General features: G+C 35.2%; 2 protein-coding genes across 2 annotated transcripts in view; one reads left to right on the plus strand and one right to left on the minus strand.

Moving 5' to 3' along the window:
- Window positions 1–361: 361 nt before the first annotated feature.
- On the minus strand, window positions 362–1,669 carry LOC100741160 (DNA-directed RNA polymerases I, II, and III subunit RPABC4). Its single transcript, XM_003493165.4, has 3 exons — window positions 1,446–1,669; window positions 938–1,030; window positions 362–743 (listed from the first exon to the last, which is right to left on the minus strand). Exons 1-3 carry the CDS (start codon window positions 1,501–1,503, stop codon window positions 721–723), a joined length of 174 nt encoding a protein of 57 aa, XP_003493213.1. The 5' UTR covers window positions 1,504–1,669; the 3' UTR covers window positions 362–720.
- Window positions 1,670–3,481: 1,812 nt separating this feature from the next.
- The window catches only part of LOC100741274 (F-box only protein 43-like), a 47,576-nt gene continuing 36,079 nt past the window's right edge, over window positions 3,482–14,978 (plus strand). Inside the window, exon 1 of the mRNA XM_024370893.2 lies at window positions 3,482–4,411. Coding sequence (XP_024226661.1) covers window positions 3,839–4,411 — 573 coding nt within the window. The 5' untranslated portion in view covers window positions 3,482–3,838. The remainder of the gene's footprint in view (window positions 4,412–14,978) is intronic.

Consider the following 14,978-nt stretch of genomic DNA (forward strand, 5'->3'; position numbering starts at 1 on the left):
AGTTATTTGTTAAATAAATTATATTGTATTGTATTATACAAATACAATACAATGCTTAATACAATAGCTTCGAAACAATTGTTTTTGATAAAAATATCGAGTATTTTGATTAAGTGTGTATGCTGTAGTAGAAGGAAAAATTTGATGTAAGAGATACATATACATAGTATGTATGGATAATTTGTATTTTATTTAAAAAAGAACATTATAAATGACGAACAACATCTTTCATATCTTTCCTATTTTTTAACTATCTTAATTTATTATACATGTCATCATGCCAAAGTAAAGTCAGAATTCTAATATAGCTCAATATCATTATATATATATATATATGTGTGTTTATTTATTTATTTATTTATTGGTTTGTGGATTATTTGATTCTTTGCCTTCTTTGAACTATCGCTATTACTATCGCTATTATTATATGATGCCCTTAGTTTTAAGCTTCCATTCATGATGTTCATCAACTCCCACATTCCTTTCTCAATGGTTTCCCATTTTTTGGGCATTCCCTATTTCTTAATACGTTTGACTTAACTTCTTTATACATGGGTCGTTTACTTAATATATGGTTTCTATTTTCTATTCCTCCTATATTATATATTTGACACGATGGCAGGTTTTCTTCCATTATTTGTCTTATTCCAGCTTTTGGTATTACATTACATTACATTTATTAATGACCGATATATAATTTATAGAAAATGATAGATTGCTTTATCGTGCATCAAACACAACAACTAAAAATTTATTAAGGAAAATGACTTGCTTATATTGTGTTTATATGTACCTACAACGAGTGTAGGAAGTATTTATAGAATGAATGATTACTATTAAAATCTTATATAGCAACATGTATTAAACAACATTGCACAAGTGCATTAGTAACATTTAATAATATCTAATGTATATTTCTATAAATATAAAAGGATACGTCTTTTAGTTCGTTTCTTGTACATGATCCTATACCCACATTCTCGGCATCGAATTGGATCTCTTGGGCGTATTTCATTATCATGATGACATTCTACAAAAACAAATAAATTATATACATATTTATAGAACAAAAGTTTGCATACAGGTTATGAATGGAACACGCGAAGATACTAATAAGTTGATAAAAGCTTATGTTTCGTGAAATAAAAAATGGACTCAAAGAATTTTTAATGTTATACAATATTAACATCTAAATTAAGACGATATAATGAAACATTTATTTAAATAAAACGAAGACTTGACAAGTATGATATTTTTATTAATGTCGTTACTCAATCAAAACTTTTATCAATGTATAAATTGTATGATGAAAGGATGGAGAAAGCAATATTTACACAAACTTTATGTTTCTTTCGAAAATACATGACAGACACAAAAAGTGAGTGTCGTAATGCGACATAAAAAGTGAGGTTAGGAATATTTCACGTTTATGATCTTAACTGTACCTCCGCAAATGTATACCATAGCCTGTTTTGGCGTCGATTCCGACTTGCTAGATTCCATTGTACCCAATTTTCAATCAAAACCTTTGCGTTTCGCAATAAAGTTTACTGACTATCTTGTTAATCGATTGCGCACTTGCTGCTTGTGCATAAGTACCTACGCAAAGAGCAAGTGACTGTCTTTCTCCCATTCCCTCTCCCTCTCTCTCTCCCTCTCCCTCTCCCTCTCCCTTCCCCCTCTCTTTCATCTTTTTAACCTTTTTGTAATTTCCGAAAATTAACAATTTTTTTTCTCGACAACTTCGACGACATTGATTGGCTAAGGTTTGTAAACTATTTTTTCAATTCATTATAGTGAAATGTGGTATACATAGTGTTTATCAACTCTTTTTTGTGTCTAATTTTTTAAAAACTAAGCAGCCATATCTGTGTACGGAAAGAGGCATTTTTAAGATCTTATTAAATTTAGTAAGTGACTAATAACTCTATCATTAATATGGCACAGAAATTATGTTTTTATATCTTATCTATTTCTTTCTCCCTTCTTATTTAGTTTTAGTCGTAAAATTTGCAATTTGTAAGTAAAAATATTTTGATACTAGCCTTTTTTCTGGAGTCGAACTAGTTCGAAAAAACAGAATAACATTAATAGCAAGCAGGATGTCTCTAGAAATAATAGTACTACGTTTGTACCTACTAATAGACACGATAGCAATAGTATTCTTGTCACTTTTATACATTCGAATTAATAACACTCGAGCCTCGTGTAACAATTTACTGTTAATAACATACTTCTCAACAGCTCGTAAAAATACCATTGATAAATTGCTGCTGAGATTTCGTCAATCTTACAATAAATTCTCAACGTCTTTCATACAAATACAATAACATACAAATTTGAATAAAGTTGATTACACGTGATTACTAAAACAATTGTGTCAAATCTATTAGTAGTGTTTTTATTTTGCTCTGATGTAATAAAAACATGACAGTATTTTCATGTTTTCATCCGTAAAATCTCATACGCGTATTGCCGTCGATAAGCCTGTGCATATTTAACATAATACATATAATATGCTATGTATTGTACAAATGAAATATCGTACGTATGTACGTCAAACGAATCTTCTAACTTTCAAGAAATATCCCCATATTAAAAAATATCCGTTATATCAATCATACGCATGAAGAAAATACGTTTTTCTCATTTTGAAAATGAAAATTATACTTGTATATTACAGTACATTTAATAAGATGCTTCACAAGTAAATATTACCGGTACGGTAGCATTATGTGAAATAATAATATTAAGAGTAAAATTATAAAGGACTGAGAAATTGAAATTGAAATTAAGTAAACTTTTAACCAACTATATATATTGGATATACAAGTTAAATTAAAAGTTTTTTATTAGAAAAATATAAAAAATGTCAATGTTGATAATAAGATATATATTTCTTTCTAAAATATCGATAAATTATTATACTTGATAGGATATTAATGGTATACATATATGAGAATCAATAGTTACACAGTTATTCGTTACTCGATACATTTACATTAAACACACATGCCAATATACGTACGTATGTACATATTTTACGTATATTTAATTCGAAATTAAAATACATTATTTTACTGTAATTACTGCTACATTAACAAAGTTATTGTAGAAAAGTTAAACAGAATTTTGTTTAATATGTATACTAGTAATTTCTCCTATGTTCCATCTAGTGGATACAATTAAAGTAATGTGATATATAACTTAAGTCGTATAATGATTTTATAGTCGGTCATAATATTAAAAAATAATTAAGTGGCTTCCCGTGTCTTCCTATAATAAGCATTAATTTAAAGGAAAGAAAGAAAGGACGAGGAGAAAATGAAAAAATATCGAAATTGGTAAAATTGAAGGAATTTTTGTATGCGCACGCGCTGTGAAAGAGAAATCAGAAATCAAAGAGGTCTCCCCAGCAACAGAATTCAGTAAGTCCAGCAGCAGCCGCTAGAGGTAACAGCATCAGTAACGCGGCCAAGAATTTCGAGCCAATGGTAGCGCTTGGCAACGAATGGCGGGATGAGTCAGGTTAGCCGATTGGTCGGGCAATTGCCAAGGGAGCTACGGTGGGACAACGGATAAACAGACTTCAAAGTTTCGTAGTGCTTGCAGCGCAGGAACACGCAGAGGGAGAGTCGGTGTCCGCGTGCGCATGTTTGCCGCGAATCTTACTTCGAATCCTTACACAGTGAAGATTAATATTTCTGGTGATACATTTCTGGCGAATTGCTATTTGTCACATGGTTTTGAACACTTTTCATGCAATGTCATGTTGAAATAACATCATGTTGAAGTGACAAGTGAGAAATGGGAATATATCGTCCGGAAAGGCACGAAGATGGATGAAATGGAAAACATAAGTATCTGCGAGACACCTTGCATCACGATAAACTCGAGCAATCGCAGTTGGCACGACAGTGTTAACGACAGTGGTTATGTGTCTATTACTCCTCATTCTGGCGGGTATACACCAATAATTTCAAGATACAGGTCTAGAGTGAGAGCTACTCCAGATTACACAGGAAGAGAAACAGTGGATATATTGGCGCTCCTTGGAGACAAAAGCAATCATTGGAGGATAGTGTCTAAAATATTATCCTTCCTTGGACCGCAGGATCTTTGTTCAATCAGTATGGTGTCGAAAACATGGAAGAGAATCTGTATAAACGATTCTAGGGCCAATACCAGAAGACTGATCCATGTAATACTCAGACAGAATGCCAAGGAAAATCTAAAATTAATTAAAAAGTCAAAGATAGAAGGAGATATTCAAAGCAGTCCTAGGAGCAGATACGCCAGGAAAGGATACTTGTTAGAGGTACAGAATCTTCTGCAAGTACCAGGAAATCAACTATCACCTAGCAGTCCACCTGTTTCTCCCAGCAAAGTAAAATTCCACTCTTTCGTCAAGGTAAGTGAATTCTTCTTAATATTATTAATATTCTCTTCTTCTTAATATTGATTAATATTCTCCGGTTATGTATCGTGAAATAACTTTTCATTACGGAATGGCATAAGATTACTCAGTTTTCTATTCAAAATGCTAGGATGTTGTCTTATCAAATGCAGGATAAATAATAGGCAAAGATAAATAAATATAAGTGTAACTTGAATTATTTTATCTCATTTTGTACAATCGTATGCAAAATTAGATTTTATATAAGATTATATTCTTTCTTTTTAGATGAAATTCTATCGTAGTCGACAATTCGTGATAAATTTCACGCTACATAATAATATATAAGATAAGAAATTCAGTTAAACAACTGGTTCATTAACCTGCTTGTGCCTGTTTGCACGAACGTGAGAAAAAGTGCTACGGGTACGACGTTCACGCATCTTCTAGAACGCGAACGTTGCGTATTTAGACGATATACAAAGTTTCTTTCTGCGGATCGTATTCGATCCCTGTAAAGAAAGAAATACATATATGTTTTACATCAACCGGAGTCATATTCTTCCCTCTTACCGTACAGTATCTCTAGATACTCGAGTAACAGCCTTTCAACGAGTATTCGTTATTGTATTCTTATCATTAAATAAAATTTCTTCGAGTCTCGAAGAAATATTATTTTGATAAAAATTTGCTGCTGTATCGATTTGAATTAATCTAGATTAATTAATCTGGATTATTATCCATTAGGCAGAGGGAGTGGGGGACCAATTGTTAATCGATGCTTAAAAAGCATCCCGACACTTATTTATTTTCAACAGGCTCGATCAAAAGACTACGGATACAAGAATTTTTCGATGATTTTGTCCTTTGTGATCATCGTAGTTAAGGATAGTAGAATATCATAACCGCAGCGAAATTGATCTTACAGGCTAATATCGATTTATTATAATTGTCAAACGACGCGGAAATATCATATATCGTTCGAAAAGCTCTTTGCGTCTCTAAATTGATTAATTTTTTATAGAAAGATTAACGACTTGAAACAGTGATATTATCTAAAATGAATAAGTACCTACATACCTTAAGATGAATCGTGCAGTTAATTTTAACATATTACTAGAGTGTGAAACGTATATTCTTATATATATGTAGTCTCTAAGAGAATTGCATAAGAAGATGGTAAGTGATTCTATCAGTGATCGATCGATCTTTTTGTCTATTTATTCAACGGCATTTACAATCATCAAGCAATCTATCAAGGACCAACGTTCATTTAACGCAACATCTCTGTTTTACGTTAATTTACGTTATTGAATTCTATTTTTTAACATTGTGTAATCTAGGGCTTCGGTACAGCATATAATATTTCGATACGTTTGTTACACCTTGATAAAGTAATACATATATTATTTTACGTTTCTTAATAATATTACGTTTACGTGTTATCTCGTTGCTAGGTTCGTAATCTCTTATTAATTTGTAGAGCTTTTGGTAAAACTAACATGTTGTTAATTTTAATGTTCGTGACGAGTGTTGGCGTGCTTACGATCGGTAGGATAATTATGTACGTAGTAATTACATTGTGATTTGTCGTAAGACGCGATTGTTCGCGGGCTGAGAATAAAAATATTTATAATCGGATCATAGTTTCGCTTTTATTGAATAATAACAACGTACATACATATAGTCATATTCGATGAGCTCGATTAAGGTGAAGGCTGTAATGTGGCGAAGAGATATTATGTTCGATATGAAATATCGTCAGGCGTATCTAAACCTATAATTAGGTAGCTTATATTCTCTCTCTCTCTTTTCCGTCGTTGCTGTGCCGTCCGAGGTTATACTTTTACAAGCAGAATTTCGAAGAATAATTAGAGAATGGTAACGGATTGGAACTCGGTAGCTTAGGATTTCGTTCAACAATCCTATAGCTTGCCTATGCATATACGTATGTATGTATGTCGTGGACGTGATTTGCACATGAGCGAACGAACAAATTCGAATTAAGCAACATAATTGTTTCGTCGGCGAGATCATCCGTTTGACGTTGATTTATTGTGATTTCTTCTTTGAAATGCCGCTGGCTCGTCAACCGTGACGGTAGATACGATATATTCCAGTGCTGAAAAATCACCCTCTCGCGACGGATGACGAGCTTTTGGCGCAGCAAATTCTCCGATCTTTAGCGTTAATTTAAGTGTATCGAATTACTAGAATACGAAAGTTTTTCGATAAGTAGCGTATTAAAAGAATACAATAGCCGAGGAAAGTCGACGATGTTACGTATTCGCTCGAACACTTACCCACGACAAATTTCTATGAAAATACTGTATGCATTATACGAAAAACTTGAAATTTCATTAGAACCGCGAGGAGGCGGCACAACTATCGTGATTGTATGGTAACAGTAAAATTTGAAATCAATCCGAAAACACGCATGCAAGTTCTCAGACATTTATTCGAAACATACGATCAGTGTATCGTTAATCGACTGTTGAAATACTTTCACGAGCCACTGTATATGTATTTAAAGAACATAATTTCCGAGTATTTTTACATCACGAATTTCGGGATAGTTTTATAAAAGAGATTTCAATATTTAAGAATATATAGATTATACGTCAGATTTAATGAAACTTAAAGGAACAGCAGAGTATTGCTTTTATTTTCTATGTCGAGTAATTCTCGAGCAATTCTCGAGTAATTGCCGGATGTTTACACATTTTCCATGTTACGTAACCAGGGCTCTTTTTGCTTGTTGCTGAATTATCTTTGAGGCGATTTGATTCTAGGGGAAAGCAAGCCACGCGCGAACTCGTTTCCCTTCATTCATGGTCAAGCATATTAATGGTAACGTGTGTCTACTCTGTAACCGGTGTTGCGCTGCGCTGGTAGTACGGCAACTACCTGCCGTTAATGTCGTTTGCACCTACAGCTTTCGTCGGTGTGCATTTCTTCTCGCGTTAAATCGCGATAGTAGTAGATTAAGCAGATTAAGGAGAGTAGGCGACCGCTTTGTTATCGCGGTGTGAGTAACAAAAGCTCTTCGGCATGGCATGCGGCACTCGAAGGTCTTTTGTTGCACGCATCGCGATAATAAAGTATTCGTCAATCTCTTTATTAAACGAATTAGCATTGCATTCCGCGAATTAATTTCATACAATCTTTCTGAACGATCATCGTCCTGGCTTCGCTTTAATTTAGTAAATCTTCGCGGTGTGAAATACCTCCCCCTTGCCCTTTTTCCCACTATCGTAATAACCTCGTATTTCTAAAATTCTTAATTTCTCTGACAAATTCTCCTTACCGAATTACTTTTTAAATACGCATTTTCCTAATAAACGTAATTCCTCGAGAAATTATTAACATTGTGAAAGATTCTCACAGACGAGATTCTCTTGCAACTTTATTTGCTGACCGATCGATTTTCTAACGATACAAAAAGGTGCAACATCTTTCTTTATAGATTTTTCACTTTATGGCTTTATCGCTTTGTCGCTTTGTCGCTTTGTCGCTTTTCAAAAGCGTGTGATTATGCAGTCAGTGATTTCCCCCGATTGCCACTATTTCACTGCGACCTTTCCATTTTCTTAATATATACTTATTAAATATCGCTATCGCTATTTGTCTCGCTAATTTCTCTATACCTCCTACTCCTCCTAACCTCCTACCTCCTACCTCCTACCTCCTACCTCCTACCTCCTTTATTGGCCGTTGCAAAATACGTACTGTCGTATCAAGAGTTGAGAACGAGGTACAGTCCAACGTACGACGTCTGACAGGCAACAGACTCCATTGCGCACATATCAACTATCATTTCGTAAGGCGAACGAGCTACATATATGTACGAAATACAAGTAGTAATTACTCGTAATTAGTTGTAAACAGAATGGAAAAGAATAAGAAAGATAGAATCAGCCGAGTCTCTGAGACTCGATTTCGGTAGCGGAGGCTTGAAACGAAACTTGCGGTTAAAATGAATTCTTCGACAAATAATGTGAAATATCTATTTTGAAAGATTTGATTAGATTCTAAATAGACTGAAAATTCTAGTGCGTTCATGGGAAATTTAAGGTTGTAGAAATGCATAGAGCGCATATATGCATGCACATGCGTAATATACAAAAATACGTAAAATTATCCGGAAGGAAGCACTCGTCGTGTTGAAACGTTACGTTAGAAGTAATTTTCAAATAATTATTGTCGGCAACGAGATTTCGTTGTGATACAAGCGTTGCGACGATGATATATCCAAAGTTTTGATATCGGTTGAAAAATACCAGGCGAATAAATAAATAACGTTTATTTCATTCGATGCGCGAGGTAATAAGTTAATCTATCGGAGCCTAATCTATTTTACATAATTGACACGAAACTGGTGCTACCGCGGCCCTCTTCTAAGCGATCTCGACCTCACCGCGAACCCCGGGTATAAATATAATTCTCGCTTTCTTGGGGGTAGCGCGTGTTAACATTTTCATGCGAATATACACGAGGTCGTTTAATGTTCCCCGATAAAGTGAGTCGAGCGGCCGATATATCACAGGGGAGAGACTCTTTTCCTTCTGCATCAAAGACGCAACGAATCTTTGCCTTTGGAGGGCAAGCCGCCGTTAGCCCTCGGGCAAAAACCGGCCGCAGAGAACAATGCGAATATATTACAGTATTCGATGCTAAAACAAAGAGCCGAGCTGCTCTTTTCTTTGTCTTTTACGAGGGTTACATCGAGACGCGACACGCTAAACCATCCCGTGGTTAACCGAGATCGTTCCACGAAAATCGTCGCCTAAAAATTTTGCCTGTAAACCGCTTCCTCGAACGCTTCTGTCAGTTATACGTCCGATGCGGTGGAAAGGTATTTGTACGATAAAAAATCTTCACTAATTTGAGAAATTCGATTGTTCGAACAACTTGTGTTTTGATCAGCTGGAACAATGAACGTTTCTATCCATCGAGTACATAAAATGGGACTATCGATGGGTCAGCCAACTTTGCAGCCCCTGTGGTTCAGAATACGCATTTAAATATTAATAAAAGTTTCAATATTCCCACTTTAATTTTCCACTTTCAATAGTGTATACGGCGTATAAATATTTACCTCAAAAGTTCAATTCCACTGCAAAAAATTTATTAATCATTCCTGCTTCGTACGTACGTACGTACGTATGTATGTATGTATGTATATATTTCTTTTGGATTTGCAACATACCTGCCAACTTTCTTCTTTTTTTTTTTCTTCTTTTTTTTCTTTTCTTTCTTTACTAAGCCATTTTTCGCTTTCTAAATTAATTCTTCTGTTTATCGATAACATAGCTGTCGTTATTACTATATATTTCATAGCGAGTCAAATTCAAATCTTATTAATACGCTACTACGTACGTAATTACGACGGTCTTGTCTCGTCTAACATACACGATAGATTCGTAAAAATTTTCTACGTTGGCGACGTTGGCGTAGAGATAGAGGTAATAGGTTACTTACACATTAAACGTGCCGGATACCGAATTAAATTTCAAGTTGTTTCTTGAAATCTAGTAAACGGCGCGAAACAATAAAATCAATTGGTCTCATCTAACAGTTAGATTAACATTATTGTTCCCTATATATCAATATACATATATATCGTTTCAGTTTGCTTCAACCTCGGACAATCTCGAAAGATACCATAGAAATTTCTTTCCGCGGTAAGAAATTGTCATCAATCCGTGCATGGTTTAAGGTGCAGAGCAGGGTTTAAGAGTTACTTTCCCCCCTCCCCCACTCATTTTCGTAAGGATTCGTTATTTTTTAACACGAACCATCGTGAGAGCAAAGTGTAAAGCTGTACCGTGGAAAGACTCTCTCGTTGCGACTTTCGCTTTCGTTCTCCCTCGTTTCCTTTCGTCTCGAATTCAAGAGGACAAGGAGCTTCATTGTCCACCCTCGAAGATACGTTAGATGGTTGCAGGAAAACGTGCAACTCGAATAATTGCTTACTCGACGGTTGATCCGTTCTGGTTGGTAAGCAATGCAGCGGCTTGAAATAATGGTTTCCTTAAAGTCGCGCGAGAGCGAAATGCACAGTTCTAGGGAAAGGAAGGAAGGAAGGAAGGAAGGAATTGTTCCATAATTAGCAACGGCTAGCGAGGGTCGTTGAGTGGTCGTATAAGTTAACAGTTGGTGCGGCCGGTTTCCTGTCGCAAGGAACTTTCCTTCCAGTTTCTTTTTCCGGTGGGTGCTTTGAAATTTTAATCGATGACACCGCGTTTTAACCGGACCTAACGGATTTTGTCCGAGTCTTTCCATTTTTCGCCCCAAACGAAATCGATCACAGTGTCGATGAGAAAATTGCGCGCGATACGATTTAAAGAATTTTGAATGCACTGCAATTACAAGATATACATCGGATATCCAAAGTATAGTGCATACTTTCTATAACGTTTTGTAATAAAACAATTTTCTATCGACGTCCTGCTGTTTTAATTGTATTCTCAAAAATGTGAATCTGCATAAAAATTCGCACTTTACCGTTTAGTTATCAGCGTTATAATAAACGTGCTAAATACTTGAATAAATACAACGATGTACGAGTACTTCTTGTAGCCATTGTAAGCGTGAAGGAAACTTTGCGGGAATTGGCTGAAACCGTTGGTTATATTTTTGAAATTTTTAGCTGCTGTGCAACGGTGCTGCAGCAGCATTATCACGTGCACATATTGACCCAGTAGTACCGAGCACCTGGCCAGGTGTATCCTTCGTTTCTCGGTGCTTCATGAAGCGTAAAGCGGTCTGGCAACGGACGAGGAAACAGACCTCTTTGTACGAAATCGAGCAAGATGGAAATCGTGGTTGGATTTCGAGCATTTTAGTTTTTGCGCATTTATAGAAAATGTCAATGAACAACGATTGCGAGCATAGATCTCACCTCTTTAGCTGACTCTGTAACGATACGAATTTGTATAAATATCCACCATCTATTTACTACGATCATATAGGCCATTGACACTTGCCACTTGGTGGCGAGTAAAAATTCTTCAGACAACCGTTGTAATTTATCCTTGGATATACGTTCCGTTTCAATTAGAAACGTTATTGCGCGACCAGTCTCGTACCGTAACTGCCGCGCTAATTAACGTTTGTCGTTGACGCGCGATCTTGCGAATCTAGTTTAATTAGCCGATACGTCGGCTTTATTCCACCAAAGATGAACTTTTTCTAAACAACGAGACAATATCTTTTGATTTACTTAACTTAATAGTAGCTTAATAGTATTTTTATTCGTTGTTGCGAGCAAACATTCTGTTTTATTCGATGGTAAGTAGTATGTATGTAGAAATTCCGTCCACATCTATATAGATAGAGATATATATAGTCGCCGAGTTGATACGTTTTTGCCGAAGGTATCTAATTTAATTGTTGTTGGTATCAGTAATGTAAATAACATCGAGCCGAGTTCAGACAAATTAATTCCTACAAAATTTGCCTACCTCCTTGGTTGCTAATAACGAAGAAGTAATACAAAGAAATAATTATGCATTCATGAAATTCAAGAAGGATACACATTTGTAAGCGAGACGTAAGCACCATCCGACACGCCGCACCGTTCCTGCAACCCAATGAAACTTCTATCGTTTACAGAAAGGATAAGTTACGTTAGACGGTTAAAAGGGATTCGCGGAATCCGCAAAGTATTCCTTGAAAACGGCAGACAAGTTTACACTCTATGTATATTCACGATTCGATAACGTAACTCTGTTCAACTACGATGGGAAAATGTCACCCTTTATAATAACTAGTCACTAGCTGTGTATGTACAGCGTTGCACAGTGGCGTGCAAAAGTTTCTGACACTGGCCGCAGTGAATTTTTTACTTTATGTTCGAAAAGCGTTATATCAAGCTATATCGAAATAAAATAAAAAAAGAAAAGAATTTAAAAACACTAATTGTAAGGCTAAATCCATAAACTGAATCATATAATCGTCGTAAGCCTACAAGCCGTTAAGAATCAACTAACAAAAACTAACGAAAAATAATTGTAAAATATCGAATCATCGAGAAACGTTGTCGTTTTTGCAAAATCTGCCAATTAAAAGGTGAGTAAAAAAAAAGGATCCATTGAAAGGTCCGTGGTCGGCAGTCGTGTGGTCGAAAGATCGATCGCTATCGGCATTGTAATCTCGGTTTCTGTTCTTTCGAGCAGGTTTCTCGGTGTTGGCGCACCTATACGTACGTATGTACGCAGAATGTAGAATGTAGTAGAGTTGTGAGCGTTAAGGGGTGACGCAGGGCTGCACACAGGGCGGCTGCTGCTGCTGGTATGCGTATAACGAGCAGCAGCAACGGGCGAGCTCCTCTGGTCCCACGATTCGCGGAGCGAGAGCCGCGCAAAAAGGTCCCAGGAATGCCTCGGTACCTCGATAAACGCGTTAAATCGCGTGGGCAGCTATCGACTGAACGCTTGTTTCCAATCTACCCCCTTTGCCGTTTTCAAATACGGATTTCTGTCAAAGTAGCTCGCGCTATGACTCGTTCCCCAAAAATTTTAAGAGATCTCTCTCTTCTTTTCTATTAGTTGAGAGTTAGAACAGTTAAGAACCGATGCGATAGGGTATGCATCGTGATTATAGTAATGAAATGAATAGTATGAAAATTGAAATCCAAAAATATACGTATGTATTGTATATAGAAGTTACATGACGTTTATTGCAAGCATACAGTTAATGACAAATTAATACAAATATGTACGGAATAAATAGCGTCATATATCTTAGTAATGCGTACAACGAGTAAATAATTAACTGTTCGAATACTTTGACGATGTTTGCAAATTTATACTTATTTTCATTATATTTTCAGAACTGTCTTAAATTTTACCAATATCATCACGAATCGTTTCTCGTTACAACGACAACGAAATTTCAAAATGTTTATATATAATATTTCGATAAAGAATTCCTGGCACTGTTCGTATCTTGTTGCTGTCAGAAGTGAAAGCGAAAGAAAATTTTTTTAAGAAAACAAGGAGTGGCAAAGACACTGACTTACAATTATGTAACTACAAGAGCCACTATAATAAAATGTACGATAGAATATCCAATGTGCATTCAAATCTAGGATTATCTAACTTATTATTAACAGATGATACATGTACACTGTATACGGCATTATAAAGTATTACAATTAATCGAGCAGGCCGTTTCTATATCTCTACAAAGCAGAACTTTACTTAACAAGTAAAAGGCAGGAAGAATTTTGAATATTTGAATGTATCCCTGAAAAATGAAAACATGCTAGATAGTAGATAGTAGATCATTTTAACTAGGGGGTAACCAGGGGATAGTGTTCTTCCTGTGTTTCGTTGCTCTTTTTTCTAGTTTTTGATGTAATTAAAATAACGTAATTACAATTGATCCTCTTACATGTACGTATTTTGTTTGCACACAATAAATTCGAATTTTACGAATATTCGTGTTCTAACTTTTTATGGATGACGGATTCGCCGTTTACAATCCAACCAGGAAGATAGTTAACGTTAAAGCAATGCCGAAGGCAAAATAACGTTTTATCAGCTTCACATCTGAGTTGCAATTTGGTGCGAGCAGCAATTATAGGGCGCCGACCTCTCTCTTGTGGTTTCGGGTTTCCGAGAACAAATTTCGGAAAAAAAGAGAAAAAAAAAAGAAGAAAAAGAAAGAACATGTCTGGAGCTCGATAAATGCAGTAAATTGCATGGGGAGGCACCTGCAGTTGATTGCTTTCGGTTCACTGACGCAAACTCATGCGGCAAGAAGTTTATAAAGATGCTACAAGTTTAAAAAAAGTATTTATTCGATATTAACTAGTTGTTGCATACAGAGAGATAGTCATTCTGTAAACTGGAAATTTTTATTTTCCAATTTAGTACTTCGTTATTTGAAAACCATGACTCGTGTATGAGAAATTTATTTTATAGAAAGTTTCTCTAGGAAAAACTGTTTTCCGATTATTAGTACTAAAAACACACTTGCTCTCGTATTTTTGCAAAGAAGATGGAAAGCGCTCCAAAATTAGGAGCAGTTTCCTTGAAAACAAGTATATTTATGTTTTAGTTACCTGATAACATACAACATAGCTAAAATACAACGTTACTTGGACGCAATCGGGACCCGTTAACAAATGAAAATTAGTAACCAAGATCATATCAAATTTATAACATTCTACATATATTATAACTCAATATTCTGCACATTAAAAGCAAATTAACTAAATACATAGTGTAGCAGTTCTATAAAAAAAAAAAAAAAAATCTTAAGCAGTTCTTTTTCTAAATTAGTTAACGATTGGTTTCAGCCAACAAGTACATAGTTCCTTCATAATTCAGTTGTTTTTAATATCTAAAATTGCGCACGGGCCTGTGTTTCATGCTAAAAAGTCATGAAAATGCTAAAAGTCATGGTAATTATAGATAATTTTCTAAATAGACCTCTAATTCGTTTATATAAATTTCGTTGTTGCAAAAATTTGTCTTACTTAATAATATGATTTATTCTATTTGATCATCTATAACGTTTTTCTATCGATACTTACTATTTTTCATATCCATAAACCATCTCTTAATATTGG

Source organism: Bombus impatiens, unplaced genomic scaffold, assembly GCF_000188095.3.
Source record: "Bombus impatiens unplaced genomic scaffold, BIMP_2.2 scf_1055, whole genome shotgun sequence".
Lineage (NCBI taxonomy): Eukaryota > Metazoa > Arthropoda > Insecta > Hymenoptera > Apidae > Bombus > Bombus impatiens.